The following is an 18,477-nucleotide window of genomic DNA, read 5'->3' as shown; positions in this document are numbered from 1 at the left end:
CGGAGTCTGCTTATTCATCCTATAAAAAATCGCGAAGACGACGCGAGAGAGAGAGAGAGAGAGAGAGAGAGTGGCTTTTTTTCCACCCCTCGCGCGACACGTTTTTTTCATTTTTCACAGCGCTATACTGGCCTCGTGATAAAAAATTATTCATCCTGCGAGCGAGAGAGAACGACGGACTAAAGAAATGTACCGGAAAGCTTCTTGCTTTTCACTGCGTAGCGCGCGGCCTCGCTCCCCTGTATTATATACACGTACACCAGCCTCTCACCTTTCGCTTTTCACTTTTCACGTTTCCACCGCGTTACATCAGAAAATTAGTAATCCTTTCAGAAGACGCCTGAATGCGCGGAGGGGGTGTATGAATTTTTTATGGTTAGTCACATCAGCCCGTTCATTTATTAGAAAGCGCGCTTGTGACTCTTCTGTGCGTCGATAGCCCCGGCGAGGTTTTCCCGCGACAAACATCGAACTTTCATGCCGATCTCCGCTTATAAACGCTTGAATGCGCTTTTTTTCGGTAAACTTTGCATACGGACTTGAATATTCCACGTGAAGTTCATTCGTTAAAAAAGTGCATACACCGAGTTATATTCTTCCGCACATACACATTCACACACATAATTCGAGAGGCATCAGCATCGACCCGACTTTTCGCATAAAAATATAAAGGCACTTAAATATAAAGGTCAGTGGATCGTTTTCGAATTTTATCGATATAAGCCCCGCTGCACATTTGTGTATAAGTCACAATACAATCCGCTAATGGCATCGCAAACTTCCGGGAAAGCGAATTCGCCTCTTCCATTTGCGGACTCTCGCGGTTTCTCGCGCGCGCTCGCAAGCTAATGGAGCCGAAGTATTAAAATTCAGCCGGTGGTTAGTGCTGATTTATACCGATGGAGAAAAAAAGTTCCGCCTCCGGCGCTGCGAGGGAATTTTCATTTAGTCGCTCGCGCGCGACTATTACCCTAATTAAAGGCTAACTTTTAATCTTCCGAAATAGAGAAGAAAAAACTGTATAGTGACTCGATAAACAATGCTCCCACTACCATCGAGAGACTGTATATAGGTATAGAGCTCGAAAGGGAGGGAAGAAGGAGGGTATAGGAGAACGAGTGGCATTAGCAAGATGAAAATTTAATTTCCATGCCGGGCCGAAGCAAGGGGGGAGGGGCGAGTCTAACGATCTGCGGTAGTCCCGGAGACGCTCTCCTCCTCAAAGTTTCCCCGTGCGCTTTATCTTCGGCTCTTCGCTCGCCCGCACCGCAATCTACCTCGGCGCTTCTCGAGCTCTCCGGTCCCTTATACGACAGGGAGGCGAGAGTCGACTCTCCCCCCATTTTTTCCGAGCACTCAAAAAGAATATCCTCGCCGCTTTCAGAATTCACGCGGAAAGTGAATTTTTGAATGTATTTATGTATCCGAGAAGAATTAATCTTATACGCTTCCCTTCGGACAACTTTGTACGGGCCGACTCATCCCGTGAGGTATGCTCTGGAGTTCGTGCCCGGCATGAATACGACATTGAGGACTCGGGGGGTACGCGACCTTCTTTTACGAAATTTTTGTGATTTCGGGTTTTCACCCGTGTTGAATATATACGCTTAGTCCTTAGTTCCTCGTCGAGTGAAAAATTAGCGTCTGGTAGTAATAAAACGTGTCGGCATAAGAGATTCAGGGGCGACAAGAAAGCTCGTCAGATTTTTACCCGAAATACAATGTGCTCCGAGTTCCGCTGCAGTATTTATCGAGCGCGCAAAAAAGCGTAGTCTATATATTTCCAATATCCGCTCTTCTTTCATGTCGCCGTTGCAGCAGGGCTAGCAGCCCCCGGTAAATATTTAATAAATACGTCCTACAGCGCAGCGCGTTTGATCTCTGCGTCACGCATGTAAATATTCCGCTGCGGCGCATATTTGCCCAATAATCTGCCGCAGAGGGAGAGAGAGCTGTCATAAACGGCCTTAAATGACCAGTTTTATTTGCTCACCGCGGGCAGCGGACGATGCACAAATTAGCGCTGCCCTTATTACGAGCAACGATTGAAGTGACTCTCGAGTTTACAAATAAATCTTTATCTCTCTCTCGTGTCGCTCTCGGTCTGTCTGACGACAAGCAAATGCAGAGGCTCGTCTGTATGCGCAAAGGGTCGGTGATGAGCGATGCCATCTCGTTCGCGCGCAACGCTCGCAACCACGTTATTACTATACCGCGGTGAAATGTAATTTCCGGCTAGCGGTGCGGTGGCTTCGTTTTGCCTCTCCTCATACTCCCTGACGTTCTCTCCCCCTGCACTTTGTCTCGCGTTGTCCTTGTCACTTCTTCTCTCTGGTGTGACTCTTGATTTCGCGCCGCGAATGTTTATCGCTAGCTCTTTGCAGTTTTCGAATTCTCATTTCAGAAGACATTTTTTTGTTTATAATTATTGGTTGTTGAATCAATCTAAGATAAAAAAATGAGTTATCAGAATCATCAACAACAACGCTTACTCATTCCCTCTCTGAAAAATGTAAGCACCACTGCTCAATAAGCTCCTAGGCAATATCAAACCCTCACCGCAATAGCCTTCTCCCCTCGGAAGATCGCAAACCCGATCACAGATCGACTGCAAAGCATCACTCCGAAATCCGCGCGATCTCCGTCCGGCAAAGCGAGCACGCGTGCTCGCTTCCTTTGAGTCCACTTCCTATGCAGTCCATTCGCGGACTATATCTCCGAGTCTCGCGATTCGGTGCCCGTCGATTGGTTCGACATACTATACTGGCTCCGGGGCACAGAGTCGTCGTCCCTTCCCTCATGCGGGAGCCGATGACTGCGCCGAGCTTTCTCTCTCTCTACCGGGCTATTAATCACCCGATCCTTGTTTGTTAAGTGAGACGCACCTGCACACGAGACTGCCCGCGCAATATCCCGTCGGCGTTTCGGCAGACTCTCTGTGTGTTCTGCTACTGCTGCTGCGGCTGGATATGAGTTCATGTGGGTGGTGGTGGAGGGATAGAATTTCGATTAACGATTTTTCGACGGCTCGTTGTCTTTAATCATATGGTTATCAATTTCTTTCTTGGGTGTAATTCTGATGTTATACTCAAAAATCAAACAGAATGAACCATCGATTATCTTCTAGATGTTCCATTAGTATTCTCAATTTCCGTTATCTGTTACAGCTCATCAATTTAACATCTGGAATGTATTCGAATAGCGGGAATAATTTCAGGTCGATTATAGACGTATATGATATAGCGATCGATCTACAACTGTATTACAGCTTTTAAATCAACGTATCCCTTAAATGTCCTGAACGAATACATTCACATAACCGCGTACAAACGGTAAAACTGAATGAAAACAGCAATCCAGACAACTCCACGACGATCTCGCCAAAATAAAGGAATTGAAAATAAAATATTCAAAAACAACACACCTTCGCAGATGTACCAAAATTTTTCATCAGTCTCTCATCACTTATTAATTCATTTCCGAAATTCCTTTTTGCAGTAATAGCTCAGACATATATACACTTGCTCTCTCGGCGGGCTCGTATTCAGGCCAGCAAGAAACACCGCACACGCTGAATTTTTAATGCTCACGGGAGGAATGCACAGTAGTAGCTAGTCTAAAGCCGAAAATGGCCGCATATAGGCTCCACAAGAGTGAACTCAATAATTCATTAAAGAAAACCACGCGAGCTTAACGCCGCAGCGAAGATGCGCCATTCAATATTAATGACTGGCAGATATCTCTCGTATACACGCGCACCATTGGTATAAGAAATGAGACGCGAAAACAAGAATCGTACACAGAGAAGGATGAGAACTGGATAACTTGGTTCTCGCGCACGGAGGCACTTATATACAGGTGTTCAGCTTTTTAAATCGTGCTAAATTCATCCAGAAGCATCTCATACGAAAACTGTTTTCAACGGCTCACCTTGGATACACACATAATCCGAAGTTAAAGACGGCCAGACGCGCGAAAAAAAAGAAAAGAGAGAAGAGAAGCTCGACCCCTGTTCGAATTCTACCCGGCCGGCGTTATTGTTCGCACTCTCTTTTGTGCCCGCGATATTTCGATCCGCGTGCTCTGGGAGTAGCAGCGGCAGCAGCATCCCCCCGTACAATACACATCGTTTGATTTAGAAACGCCGAGGGCACGCGCGCTTGCGAGTTCGGTCTTTCTCGTCTAGCGTGGAAGTTGGGCTGCAGTGCAGGAGCGGGGGATATGATGGGAATCGAAACTGTGAATGGCAGAAAAGCCAAGAGAGCATCGCGAAGAACCGATATTGAAATTGAAGTAATGAAAGAGAGTAATAAAAGCGGAAAATGATGGAACGAGTGGGCGGAAGATTAATTGATTAATTCCGATTACTCGCAGGCTGGCTGGCTGGCTGGGTGTGTATGGAGTCGAAGCTTGATGAGTATCAATAGGCATAATGAAAGCGCGATGAAATATTGCGTGGTATTGTTCGCTGGGGATAAATAGAGTGTGCGAAGTGGAGGTCTGATGCAGAGGCTGTATTGAGAGAACACGCGTTATTTTCGAAATTTATTGGAACTTTTGACGCTGGTAAAATTATAGCGATTCACTCCACACGGATACTGATTATCAAGAAAAGTTTCCTTCTAATTTTTATCTGATGACGTCGGGTATGACACAAAAACTTTTAACTGTACCAGCAATCATAATAGACACAGAAACGCTTTTTAAAATAGAAAAGAACAAGAGCATATTCAAGTAGAACAAACGAAAAAGACAAAAGATGTAGTAGAACGGTCTATACAAAAATGTGAAAGAGGCAGAAGCGAGGGAGTGAACAATGAAGAGAAACTAGAAAAGGTACAGGAGAACTAAGGAGAAAGAGATGGTGAACTCTTGGGGTTTTATCAAGAACAATGTACGGTTTTTTGTTCTAAGACTGCCGGTACTTGGTCTTGTTAAATGAAAAGAAAAGCGATAAACGCTGCCACTACGAAGACGCTAAGATGCGTTGCATGATTTTAATTTTAGCTCTAAACCATGAACCTGCGACGATATTCTGCAGTAAATATGAAACCATCTGCATATAAGTGTATTTCCATAAATAGAGATCTATATAGATATTTGACTTTTATTATCCTAAATTATACAATCTTATGGCTTTTATGACTTAAAAACAATAGTTTTATCACAGAACGTTAATCACGTCACATTTAATTTCCTCAATTTCGGTAAATTATTTCCGGTAAATCGTTTTATCTTTCATTATCGAAATCCTTCTAATTGGAGCAGAGATATTTCGTTATAATTTGAACAGAATAATACTATTTTCTCGATTTAGTCGACAGTTGAATTTTTGTGAAAGTACCGCGAAGATGCATTACGGGTTTCTGTAAGTAGACTTTTCATGTTAATGCAGCGTTTAAAATAGTATAGTTTAAGAATAAAAAAAATATATATATATACCACCATAATTTTTAAATTCGATTTGAAAATGTTTTATGACATTTATTATAGGGTATTTCTGCTTACTTATGCGGTTCACACCGCGGCAGATATTGAAACAAATGAAATATCAACAGGATGTTCAAGCGATTATGACTGTAAATATTTATGTACGTATTTTTGTTTATATTATAAAGAGATAGATTTATAATAAAATAAATATGGTAAATAATCTTATTTTACTTCAATTTACAGATGATCACATTGTAAATCATGTCGACACATCTAAAGATGTATGTAAAGATGTTTATTCTTTTACTTGCCAAGTAAAGAATGAACTTGGAATATTTAGCGAAAATTTCATGAAAGCCCAATATAAAACATTGATTGAGCGTGTCGAATGTAAGATTTTTATATAAAATATTTTGAGATACAATATTTTGCTTAACAAAATAACAAAAATATTTATAATTTAGACTCAATAAATGATGATTCATACATGGACAAATTTAAACCAATTGAAAAAGAAAGGGAGCTTTATAAACTATGCATGAACTACGGTAAAAATATAAAACATAGTCGCAGCAAACCGCTATTAATTAAAATGTTATATATTTTTCGTAATCACATCTCATCAAATTATAGGTGACGAACAAGCGAAACATTTCAGGACGCAGGAAAAGTTAAAATTCTTAAAAGAGATGTATAACAATGCTTCTCATGGCTTCATATGGGGAATTGTCGATCAAAAATTGTATAATGAAGGTTTCGGGCATGCTTTTTTTAATATCAGAGTCATTCCTAATCCTAGAAACGTTGATCAAAACATAATAATGGTAAAATCTTGATGTCACTCGATTTAAATTAATTAAAATATATGCATTTTGTTATTGTAACCGAATCGATGGTTTACAAAATTAATTCAATTTAAAATATTTCAGTTAGAGCCACCTACGTTTGACTCTTATGCAGACATTCATGAAGCATTGAAACTAATCGAAGAGTTTTCCACAAAGTACGATAAATTTAATAGATCAGATATTGACGAACTATTGCATCGTTATGTTACATCTGATAAATTAAAAAATGTACAAAAACTAGTGCAATCTGTAACGGAGGTAACACAAATTCTTTATATTAAATATTTCAAAGAAGAATAAAGATACATATTTGTTAATGAATACCTAGGTAATCTTCAATTCAACTACCGATTTCACAGACAATGGTAGCAAGGTGACAACCATTGGCGCTTGGTACAATGACTTTATCAAAACATACGAAAGAAGTAGTGTTACAAGAGTAAGTTATTTTTTAAAATTTTGAAACAAATCATTATTTTAAATAATAAAATATATTTTAAATTATTATTATTTGAAACTTATAAATTGAAATACAAATGAATAATGTTTGTAGAATTCCCTCAAATGAATATTGAGATAAAAATATCCACAATATATTTACAGATAGATTGGTTCCGTTATCTCGCTACAACTTTTAATGAAGTGGAAGTAGATAATATTGATTATAAAACACCTATTCTTGTCAAGAACAAAATGTACTTTTCAAAACTTTTCGATATATTCTTTGAAACATCAAATGAAGTCATAGGTATGCATAAATATATATTTTGTAAATATAGAAAAGATCTTGATGTCAATACGAAAAAGTGATATTTTGTCTTTTTCTCTCTTCTTAGCAACTTCAATCGTTGTTAAAGCAATAGCTGAAAACATAAAATACATCGATTGGAATTTAGCCACCAAGTTAAAACTTGTATCGGATAAGTATAGGTAATTAAACGATGCAATGTATAAATATGGATCTCATCGTGTATTATTTTAATTGTATTGCAGATCAGAGTTTTGTTTACATAACACAAAATTATACGGTTTTTCGCATGGGATCTTAAAAGAATACAAGGTTTGTATGCTATATTCGTCATGTCTACATATTATGGCTATCATTTCAAAATATATTATAAAAAGCGAAAAATTTTAAAATTACTGACAAATAATTTTTTTCTATAGAAGCAACCGAATTCTGAATTCCATCAACTAACAAACAAGATTATTCGTACCTTTATCAGTGAAATCGAAGAATCGATTGCACTCTCGTATAGTAATGAAACATATTTAAAATCGGAATTGGATACGATTACTGCATACGTGTATAAACCTGATGTCTACTTTGCAAGAATGGTGGAACAATTTTATAAGGGTGTAAGTTTTTTTTTCGTAATATATAATATACAAAGCCAAGCTCTAATTTTTCTTGTTGTTTCTAGTATGATATCGAGGGAAGTTATTTTAGTGATATTGTTAGATACCGGAAAATAATGAAACAAAAAGATCTTTCGATGTTAAAACATAAATCGTGAGTTTTTAATTGATTTTCTTATAATCATATTACATATTTTTTGAAACTAATAACATTATTTAAATTTTGTAGTATACATTTTAAAGCATACCTACCGTTCAGTATTATAGATTTAGTACAACCAGCTAATCGTTTCAGTAAGTATACGAAATTTTAGCCAACCATAATAAATATATGCATATTTCTCAAGTATTCAATATAGATTTCTGCATTTAACAACAATTTTCACTATACAAAATTTTTTAGCAATAAATGTGTATTTTACTAGTCTTGAATTCAATCATCATATAACGAAACGGTACGTACTATTTATTGAAATATTTTATTCGTAAGAACAACATTCATAATTATGACTTTGATCCATATAGAGAAATCATTTATGGGAGATACGGTGTTCAAATTGCTAGCGTTTTATATGCTTTATTAAATGAAAACAAATTGGAAGATTGTAAGTATAATTGTATACACTTTAGTGTGCAATACTCATTCAAACTACTTTATCATGCTGTAAAAAAATATTTCTAGATTCACTGCGTAGATATAATCATAATACTTTGAAGAGTCATTTAAGTGCACATCCAGATTATTCTCTTGATAAAATGCGATGCGTTATTCCTGGTGTTCACAAAGATAACGTATGCATATCATTATAAATTTAAAAATTGAACTTTACATGGACAAATATTTAGTTTTTTTACTTAAAAATTTTAGAAAAAACAATTTATTGAAGCAATGTCAAACGTATATGGATTTCAAATTGCCCATACGGCCCTGCGGCCTAGTAAAAATGATTTACCACTTTTTCCTAAGCTTGGCTTGTATCATATTCGGCAGTTCTTTCATTTGGAATATATAAAGGTAAATATATCTGCGATTAATATATTAAAAACGATAGATTTTTAAATAATTTTGATGCACATATTTTAGGCACATTGCTATATGGAGAAAGATACGATAAATTCAATTGTTCTCCACGATGAAACATTCTACACAGCTTTCCGTAAATGTAAAAATAGCATCGTAAAGTGCCCAAAGTCTGCAGCATTTGATCGCTTGAGTAAAAATGTATTTTTAATCTAAGTGTAAAAATTACTATCTTATCTCTATTTGTAAGCGAGCAATAATTTTCAAATACCAAATCAATTGTTTTAAAAAATAATATAATAACGTATATAAATAGATGTTCAAAATTTCTGGCGAACAAAAATGATTATTTTTTCTAAATCTTAGTATTTTATTCCTGTATGTTTGATAATCCAATCATAGTGTTTGTGAACTCTAACGTGAGTGCTTAATGTGTTCGAGTTTCTGTGTATACATAATTCTCCACGACTAACTACACCCGCCAGCTTTCCATCAACCACAATTGGGCCTCCCGAGTCTCCTGAACATGGAATAGTAAAACCATCCTCACCAAGGCAGAAGACATCGCTTTGTAGATAACTCATATATTTTGATCGGCAGTCTTCTTGATTCATGATATCTGATTCCATTTTTTTAAGAACCAATGTTTCAGTACGAGTTTTCTGTCAAATCATCAGTTGGTATTAGTTAATTTAACTTTTAATTATTACTGAATTTCTCGTCGGAAGCGAATACTACTCACACCTTGTTTTCCTAAACCATACGTGATTGCCCTGTCGCCACCTTTTAGAGGATCTTTCGCGATTTTTATTGGTTGTTGGAATTCATTGAATTCAATTGGTTTACTCAACTACGAATATGGACAGTAGATTATATTATATTGTACCCATAGAAATGTGTGTGGAGTTCTTAAATATCTATTAATAGTTCGTTTTTCACCTAGTATACTTACTTTAATTAGACAAATATCATTTCTTTCTGTTCCTTTAAATGAGTCTGGTATATAATCTTTATGGAATATTACTTTATCGGCATCGTAATTTCCTTCTGTAGGTTTAGTACTCGAACCAGTGTGAATTGTGAGAACAATAGTCCCATAGGCTCTATAAAAACTGTTGTATATTATTAAATTAAAAAAAAAGCTCTTTGATTTATTATACCATACTAATTATGTATCAAGGGCGTAAAGTGGGCTTTTTTGCTTTGAATAGCCCACTATTCATTGCCCGTTAGTCGGCAAAGCTACTTTTATGTCTATTTAAGGTTGGAACTACGAAGATTCGGTATGTGCAATACAAAATTATTAAGGTGTGAAGTTTTAATAACAAATTTAGCCAACAGCTTGTGAGTCTAGAAAAATAGACAAAAGCTGTGTGAAATGATACGCCAGAAAAACTTAGCTTTGTAAATGAATGCTTTATTTCTCAGAAAATTCGACTGTACTCAATGGCTTCTCGCAAGCATCTCTCTTTTCCTTACATGTTTAGTTCGCCGGGCAACGAGCGATCTTCAATTGTCATTACTCTGCCGATCAATCTTCTTCGCTTGTTCGAAAAAAACGTTCGAAAAGACACATTCATTTGAAACGATCTCAAGCCCTTTAAATTATAAAGAAAACTCTCAAGTTTCCTGACTCTTAAGGACCACGTACCGACCCTACAGTCACGAACACCCCTTGTCGGGTGACGCACTGTGGCTTATCCGCATGACCATTGCTCGCAGGTCTGTGCGTCGGTCGCCAAAATAAGCGTAGAACTTTTCAACAGTTACAAGCTGTTTACCAAAATATTTACAACAAAAACTTACTCAAAACAGTGAGCTGCTGTAACGACCCAATATTCTGAAATAATGGCACCACCACACGCAAAAATATTATTTGGAAATATAGTAACCTAAAAATAATGTTGGTAAAAACGTTCTTATGATTATTTAAAATATAACCAATGTAAATAAATTACTTACAAAAAATGGCGCATCTTTAATTGAGATGAAAGTACCGTTCGAAATCGATTCTGAGAAAATTATTGGACTGCATTATAATAAGTTTTTTTTTTAAATAATATATTGAATTCGCTCTTCAAGAAATTGAGTGGATTTAAAATTTAGGCCTTAGAGGCTGACTGATTGGCATAAGTTAGCAAAATGCTTCATAGTCGATGGAACTAAACACTAAATAGCTCCTATGATTTATACAGTAGATGACAGTGCTGTTGATGCTAGAGATGTATAATTGAAACTAAGATATTTGTTTTAATTTTCAGTCAATAAAAAGTACGACAAGACCATCAGACTTGGCTTACAGATGAAGATAATTTTTATTTAGACACATTTATTCTGGATGTATTACGATTTCATTTGCACTCGCCATATATCACTGACTCTAGTCTCCGTTCAAAACAGCAGTTATTTTTTATTTTAAATTACACTATTGATTGGATATGTATTATAAAATTACTCACCTACTCCGATGCACATCGTACTGAATAGAAAAAAAAAAGAATAATTCCAAATCATAGTAAAACTTGTATAACAAATATTCACGCGCAACGGAGGATTATAATACTAAGCTGCAGTGCTTCTTGCTATTTCAGTATAATACTGATTCGATTTTTACGAAATCATATAGCGATAAGTGGTGTCGACGTAAGCCTAATCTACTGCTTATAAAAAGTGAAAGATTTAAAGTAATCACAGGAACTTTGACCAATCATATCATGTACTGAAACATTTGTTTCATATTAGGCTTCAAAAAGCTTTTGCTTTTAAAGCTTAACACATGTTTAAAGACGAGACATTGAACATGAAGGCAATTAATTTAAAAATAAAGTATATCTAATTACAAAAATAAACCACGCATTTTGTTTTGATATATATATTTATTTCGTGCATAATCTTGAATGAACATACAACGTTATTACACCGAGTACATAATAGTCTTCATATTTATGTTGTAACAAGGCATACTTGTCATTAGGGTGCTACTGCGGCCCCAAATAAATTAATTTACAAATTTATTTTCACCAGAATAAAAAAAAACACAACCTTTGTGATGAAGTCAGGACTTTAGGTAGAGGTACCTTTAAGTGTTTAAGAATTCCTATTCAATAATCTAACTTTTATTAAGCAAATCTACTTTTATGAAGCACTTTTTTATAAGGTGTCTTCAATATTTTATACCCTTTTTTTCCTAATCCAATCATACTGTTTATGAACTTTGGTATGAAATCCTGGTGATCCCCTGTTAGAAATTTTGCATGAGAATCCCTGGCTAACAACTCCTGCTAGCTTGCCGTCAATCACCACTGGGCCTCCAGAGTCTCCTTTGTAACACCCCGTACAAGCTCCGCAAAAAACTATACATAATAAAAACTAAAATATATTGAATACATTTTTAGATTTTACGCGAGTATCGCGCTCCCCCATTTTCAATTAGGATGAGCCCGCGCTACAGCTGACAGCGCAACTTCAGCAGCGCCACGAGCCAGCGAGCGGCAGTAGCAGCAACACTGAAAGAAGAGGGAGAGCGCGCAACACACCATATATCTATCTATCTATCTATCTATATATATATATATATATATATATATATATGTGTGTGTGTGTGTGTGTGTATACAGAAGCGGCGAGCGTAGTGGCGCAAGAGAAGGAGAAGTGACGGCGGCGGCGTAGCGCGCGCATATTATAAATTATTTGTATGAATGGGTTTTGTACATAGGTGTGAATGTCTGTGTGAAAGTGTGAATGTGATAACATTTTCGGCGGTACGATCCCCGCTCGCTCCGAAGCTTATAAAAGGACCCGCACGGCCAGTATGAGCTGACTAGCCGAAGCGCAACTCTAGCGCCAGCGCAACTAAAGCGCCTAGCCCCTGCTCTTGAGCAACTTATGCCTTGAGCAGGTAAAAGAATATTTTCAAATATTTCTACACTTATACAAATTTCGTTAAGTACGATATCGCATCATAAAGCGTATCAGTCCTACACTTAGAAAAATTCTAATTCTTGTCAAAATAATTTAGAAAAATTTCGTTACCTAATTTAAACTTGTAAAATTTCGAATACGATCAGATAACGCAAATTTAAGCATATCTGCATAAAATCTCTTCTTGTAACAATACGATTCAAATCAGATTACGCAACTTAAACGCGTATCTGTTTATTTTTGTTTGTAAAAATCAAAGCGGATTTACCCATTTAATTTTTGTGATACTTAGAATATATGCAAGATATACGCAATATTCTATTATTTATTTATTTTAATATATTTATTTTTGTTATAAAGAACAAAAATCTCTTTATTGCGATAACCCTCCACTACTTGGTATCCCGGACCTGAACTATCATAATTGAGAATTATTATAAAAATTTTAAATCTTTCTATTTAATCTGTTGTCAGAATCACGACGGAGATTAGTAAATGTTCGCGACTTTTCAGATAGTAAAATCAATCGATTTTGTATTCTTACATAAATTTAATTACTACAGGACCGAGATAAGTCGTGACCGTTTCACCTTTACAAGCGTTTGTGCTCGTAATGCCATCCTCAGTACAAAATACATCGTCTGTCTCGTGCCATACTTGTTCACAATCTTTTTTACTGATAATATTGAGTTCTACCATTTTGAGAACTAACGTGTCCGTACGAGTCGTCTGTTTATTATTACGAACAATTTATAAACAACTACTTCTAGAAATTCAATTGCAGAAAAATAGTTATTACTTACACCCTGATGGCCTAAACCATATATGGTTGCCTTGTCATTGTCTCTTGGTGGATTTCGAGAAATTTGTATCGGTTGTTGAAATTCATCAAATATAATTGGCTTTTATAGCTGCAAGAAAAATTAGTACATAAGTTTTATCATGACTTTTTCAAGATGGTGAAAATATTAGCACCTAGGATAAAATGTATTTTTTTTCATGATGAGAAATGCTTACTTTTATAAGACTGATATCATGTGTTCCTTTTCTAGAATCCGGTATGTTGAAATTTTCAGGTATGAGTACCTTTTCAATTTTGTGTTTTCTTCCTTTTACAGCAGTAGTACTAGAACTGGATCGAATTCGTACTAAATCGTCTCTGAAGTTGCTAAAATTTATAGAGTTATTTAAGTTTTATGTCTAATGATTTTGTATATCTATATAAAAATTTTACCTGAAACAGTGAGCTGCTGATACTATCCAATACTCTGAAATAATAGATCCCCCACAAAACTCTGAGTCAAAAATTGTCATAGAAATCTGGAAAAAAGTATGTAAAAAGATGGGAACCAATGTGTTTGTATATGATTCGTTTGTATGCATTTATTTTTTACATAAAAAGGTGCTTCTTTAACGGAAACAAAACTGCCATTGTAGATTGATTCTGTTTATGAAATAAGATTGGATTTTAAGATGTGTGTGTACTTATTAAGATTCATGGTTTGCATCGCTAAGCTTACCCACTTGTATGTAAAATGTATTAAATATTATGAGTAAGATACAATTCAACTTCATTATAAATATGATGGAAAAAAATTATTAAAAATTTAACACAAACTTATTCTTATGAGACAAGTTTAGTTCTTCACAGTCTGCTACTTCGGCATAATACTGAAATAAATTTGAACGAGGAGCTGATAATAATAATGGCGCAAAGATAATCGGAAGCTACCAGGGGAGCACAGGGTAAAGTAGTGAATTTATCATTCAGCTCCATTGACAGCTAGTTAATTTAAGTTACCAGGATTTATCTATCACTATAAAAATGCTAATTGTAAACATTGCCAGCCGTCAACATTGGGTAAAATTAATTTTTTATGACTTACCAAGAAAGCAATCATTTGAAAACTATACACTCACATTGAATACAAGCGTTATGAAATACATTTATTTACATCAGAAGATCGCTCTACAAAAATTAAAAATTCAAAAGCTTCTTTTACGTACTGTTCGATTATTTCTAAAACAGCATACTTATGCTGAACGAGCTCACGTAGCAAAATCTCGTTTAAATATACACTTAAGATTTTTTAAATTCTTAATACTTTAAACCCGTATGCTTTATAATCCAATCATAGTGTTTATGAACTCTGGTATGGAATCCTGGTGCTCCACTGAAAAGAGCATTGCATGGATATATATTCTTGGCTAACAATTCCTGCTAGTTTCCCGTCAATTACAACTGGGCCACCTGAATCTCCACTGCAAGCGTTTGCATTGGTCATGTCATTTCCAGCGCAGAATACGTCATCAGTCACGTAGGTTAGCGATGCCATATTTGTGCTACATACTTCTGGTGCAATAATATCGATTTCTACCATTTTTAATACAAATGGTTCAGTACGAGTTGGCTGTTAAATATTATATATAACTTATAAGCACCTATTTTTAAACGTCGAATTGTAAATAAATGTTAGTACTTGCACCCTGAATTCCTAAACCATATATGATTACTTCGATGAATTTCAACAACAATCCGTTGTTGAAATTCATCGAAAACGATTGGCTTTTTTAACTGTGAGTTCATAAATTAGTTAAGTTTATCATTCCATAATGATCAAAGTTATTCACTGTGTAATACAGGAAACTTACTTTTATTAGACTAATATCATGCGTTCCGGTTGTTTTAGAAAAATCCAGTATATTATAATCTTCAGATGTAATGACTTTTTCAATTTTATGTTTTTTTCCGAAGGTCAAATTAGTACTCGAATCGGATCGGATTGTTACATCTTGGTTTTCAAAGTCCCTAAAATCAGAAAATCGTTAAATTTTAGTCATATTTTTTGTTATTTTATAAATAAAATAGCATATCTTACGAATGAATATTAAAAATAATCTTTTTTTTTTAAACGTACAGAAAATAGTGAGCTGCTTATACTATCCAATAGTCCGAAATTATTGACCCACCACAAAATTCTTTGTTGCCTATTATTATGGAAACCTAATAAATATACGTTAACACGAATCTGCAATAATTTTAAAGTAAAATAATGACTTACATAAAATGGCGCTTCCTTTATAGTAACAAACGTTCCATTAGAAATCGATTCTACATTAATAATATGATTTATTTATGAAAAATTACATATTCACAATTGTGTACTCATATTAAATTACAAAGGCTCAGAATATCATATTCTATTCTGTCAATATCATTTGCGTAAACGTGTACAAGAACTCACCAATATCAATGCAAAAAACGTTAATTATAACAAAGAAGATCAAACTCAATTTCATTTTCAAAGTCACGAAAACGATGATGAAGAACTTTACTAAAAACTGATTCTCATAAGACTAATTTCTTGACAGTCCGCTATGTTCGGCATAATACTGGTTTAATTTTTACGTGCAACGTGATAAGTGATAATGACGCAAACGTTATCTGCCGTCTTTATAAGAATTAAAGATCAAAAGTTATACAACACTTCGGGCTCTGCAGTAAAACTATGCTTGAGTTACATTAAATTTATCCGATGTGTTTTTATTTTTTGTGTAAAATTAAACAACTTGTTATCTAATCCTTATTTATGAGTGAATTCACGTGAAGTGAATAGTGTAAATGTGTCAAAAATATTATCTAACCATTATAATTATATATGTTGGTCGATAAATTCAGCTGACAGAGAATCTTTATTGTCTTTAAGCTAATAAGAATCTTCATAAAGTAAATAAAAAGTGAATCTTACTGATATTTTTTTTTATAAATCTTAGATTCCATCACGACTTAATCCATCAAGCGATCTACAAGTCTGCATCTTCTCACCACTTTCTCGGTCTTCTACGCACATAATTCACATATACTATACAACGTTTCGCGAAAAGACTAACACACGGTAGCCGGGATCGCGGCTCTCGATGCCATTGGAATTGATTACGTCGGAGAATTTCGATATTCCCCTGCGATATTTCCCTCGTTACGTACAAACGGATAGCGGTGAGGGCCTCGGGGGCCGATGATTGGGAAGTCAAACACGGACTCGCGCAGGGGCTGCACGTAGTACCAGCAGCAGCAACCGACATACGGGCTGCTCAGTGGTTCTCTCTCTCTCTCTCTCTCTCTCTCTCTCTCTCTCTCTCTCTCTCTCTCTCTCTCTCTCTCTCTCTCTATGTAATTATGTATCCACCTACATTGCAGCTCTCTATGCAACGTCCGTCAAGCGGGGAAAACAGAGCAAGTTGCGAGGCGGCTGGTCGAGACAATGAGCGAAACTGGGATATCGGAACGCTTTCTGGCAACGCGAGATCGTTCGGATAAATATCGGGAGAATCTGGGGATAGGCGGAGAAAGAGTGAGTAGCCCAGACGCGAGGGGTTGCGGATTTTTGATTGATAAAGTGGATCATCGTAATGACTTGGTTTGTTATGAAAAGGGTTGGGATATTCGTTTGGATATAGGGTGCGTTCAGTATTTGTATTCATCCTTAATATGTGATTTCTCAATTCATTAGCCTGTACCTAATGCACTAAGTGGAAACTTTTATTGGTGAATAAATTTCCCTCATATATTGGATCTTCTCTAGAAGACAAGAAAGTATTTCTGTTATAAGCTCACAAAAATATCGCACAGCTTGGCCAACAACACCTCCATCACAATCCCAGAGCGAATCCCAACGAAAACATCTCGGAGATGGAAAAACTCATACCTCGACGAAATACCCGGCGAATAACGCATCCGAGAAGCACAAGTACGCCGAGGGGTGACTCTCCGCAGCACTACTCGGCGAGGGGGTGTGGGGTACACCGGTGTGTTTGCAAAGCGGTGTATTATACTGTCAGCCATGTCGGGGGATTAGCAAACGCAATACATCGGACTCGAGATCGTGCCGCGCATCTGTTCGCTATACTCTCCTTGGCGGCATGCTGCTTACGAGTCCCGCATTGCAATTGACCCTTTCCACACATACGCACACACAGCCAAGCAAGCATCGCGCGGCGGCGTATAACCCCTGGAGGCAAAATTCTCAAATATCCGCGAAAACGGCGCTGTACAGCCGACGCGGACTTAAACGACGCGCCGGTCTTAAACAGTCGATTCTCTCGCTGCGACGTACTGCTACGTGACTCGCTGCGCGACATGAAGCGAGAGAGAGAGAGAGAGAGAGAGAGAGAGCGAGAGAGAGAGAGCTTTCTTCGGGTATGCAGCGCGTGTGTACCAGACCCGGAGGCAGCTCGTACGTGCGACGATCGCGAAACCGCTGCGCAGCGGCTGCAACTGCACACGTACGTACGTAGCGCTGTATACCAATTGCTGGCGGGTAGATGGAGTAGACGTCTTGTCGTCGGGGGAGGTGTATATGTGGAGCTTTCGCGATGATGTGACGAGCGTGGAATTGTTCGGGATGCTGTATGGATATACGCTCTCGCTGTGATCGAGTTGGTATCGATTGTTGGGGGACGTTTTTATAATTTTTAGGGTATTTCGTTTATGTACAAGCTTGATTATCTCAATATTGCCTCATCGTGGGATGCAGGAGTTTGACCTACTACTCGATCGGTATCCGCTTCGAAATCGTTATATATTGTACCGCCAACTTAAACACGAATCTTACGCGTCTCGCTTCGACTATGCGCCTTTCTCGTTTGCTTTAACTTTCCTGTTGGCTTAATAATCTCCGCCTAACACTAAGCGATGCATAAAGCTGCGCTAACTACTCACGGTGTAACTTGCCAAACTTTCCAGTTCTCTATGCAGCTTTTCGCATGAAAATAACGCTCGAAAGGGTTTGAAATTGTGCCGTTGTACGCGATACGCCGAATCTAATATTTACCGACGTTTTGTTCGCGACCACGTTGCATATAGTCCCGCTTATCGAATCCCCTGGATTGCGAGAA

The 18,477-nt window shown here is 36.8% G+C and overlaps 2 protein-coding genes and 1 long non-coding RNA gene across 15 annotated transcripts; 1 reads left to right on the top strand and 2 right to left on the bottom strand.

Annotated features, from left to right (window-relative positions):
* The first annotated feature begins 5,470 nt into the window (after positions 1-5,470).
* LOC103317074 lies at positions 5,471-9,021 on the top strand. The gene is made up of 17 exons (XM_031921011.1): positions 5,471-5,591; positions 5,677-5,823; positions 5,898-5,981; positions 6,067-6,257; positions 6,363-6,539; positions 6,610-6,720; positions 6,885-7,029; positions 7,118-7,211; positions 7,275-7,341; positions 7,449-7,640; positions 7,706-7,794; positions 7,870-7,934; positions 8,044-8,095; positions 8,166-8,245; positions 8,323-8,432; positions 8,509-8,655; positions 8,725-9,021. Exons 1-17 carry the CDS (start codon positions 5,471-5,473, stop codon positions 8,875-8,877), a joined length of 2,025 nt encoding a protein of 674 aa, XP_031776871.1. The 3' UTR covers positions 8,878-9,021.
* On the bottom strand, positions 7,231-11,252 carry LOC100119967 (trypsin-3). 3 transcript variants are annotated; one of them, XM_016981453.3, is made up of 6 exons: positions 11,121-11,250; positions 10,624-10,673; positions 10,468-10,553; positions 9,614-9,764; positions 9,404-9,511; positions 7,231-9,323 (listed from the first exon to the last, which is right to left on the bottom strand). In XM_016981453.3, exons 1-6 carry the CDS (start codon positions 11,173-11,175, stop codon positions 9,024-9,026), a joined length of 750 nt encoding a protein of 249 aa, XP_016836942.1. In that variant the 5' UTR covers positions 11,176-11,250; the 3' UTR covers positions 7,231-9,023. The 3 variants fall into 3 exon arrangements, with proteins under 3 accessions (XP_016836942.1, XP_016836941.1, XP_031776802.1); XM_016981452.3 differs by having other exon boundaries at positions 9,614-9,773; positions 11,121-11,248; XM_031920942.1 differs by lacking the exon at positions 10,468-10,553 and having other exon boundaries at positions 11,121-11,252.
* A 265-nt stretch (positions 11,253-11,517) lies between these two features.
* LOC116415768 lies at positions 11,518-16,634 on the bottom strand. 11 transcript variants are annotated; one of them, XR_004344509.1, is made up of 9 exons: positions 15,828-15,972; positions 15,645-15,694; positions 15,501-15,586; positions 15,235-15,391; positions 13,817-13,902; positions 13,600-13,750; positions 13,386-13,493; positions 13,127-13,311; positions 11,518-12,014 (listed from the first exon to the last, which is right to left on the bottom strand). It is a non-coding gene; the product is annotated as an uncharacterized LOC116415768 (long non-coding RNA). The 11 variants fall into 11 exon arrangements; XR_004344511.1 differs by having other exon boundaries at positions 13,173-13,311; XR_004226340.2 differs by having other exon boundaries at positions 13,817-13,850.
* Positions 16,635-18,477: the final 1,843 nt, after the last annotated feature.

Source organism: Nasonia vitripennis, chromosome 1 (genome assembly GCF_009193385.2).
Source record: "Nasonia vitripennis strain AsymCx chromosome 1, Nvit_psr_1.1, whole genome shotgun sequence".
Classification (NCBI taxonomy): Eukaryota; Metazoa; Arthropoda; class Insecta; order Hymenoptera; family Pteromalidae; genus Nasonia; species Nasonia vitripennis.
The sequence above is the reverse complement of the archived record's forward strand: the minus strand, read 5'-3'. Positions and strand labels throughout refer to the sequence as shown.

Coding starts and splice junctions, on each gene's coding strand:
- LOC103317074 (XM_031921011.1), top strand. CDS start 5,471: ATGTTTTATGACATTTATTATAGGGTATTTCTGCTTACTTATGCGGTT. Junction 7,795..7,869: donor TCGATGTTAAAACATAAATC/GTGAGTTTTTAA, acceptor TAAATTTTGTAG/TATACATTTTAAAGCATACC. Junction 8,433..8,508: donor CTGGTGTTCACAAAGATAAC/GTATGCATATCA, acceptor TAAAAATTTTAG/AAAAAACAATTTATTGAAGC.
- LOC100119967 (XM_016981452.3), bottom strand. CDS start 11,175: ATGATTTGGAATTATTCTTTTTTTTTTCTATTCAGTACGATGTGCATC. Junction 9,774..10,467: donor ACAGCAGCTCACTGTTTTGA/GTAAGTTTTTGT, acceptor AATATACAACAG/TTTTTATAGAGCCTATGGGA. Junction 9,512..9,613: donor ATGATATTTGTCTAATTAAA/GTAAGTATACTA, acceptor CCATATTCGTAG/TTGAGTAAACCAATTGAATT.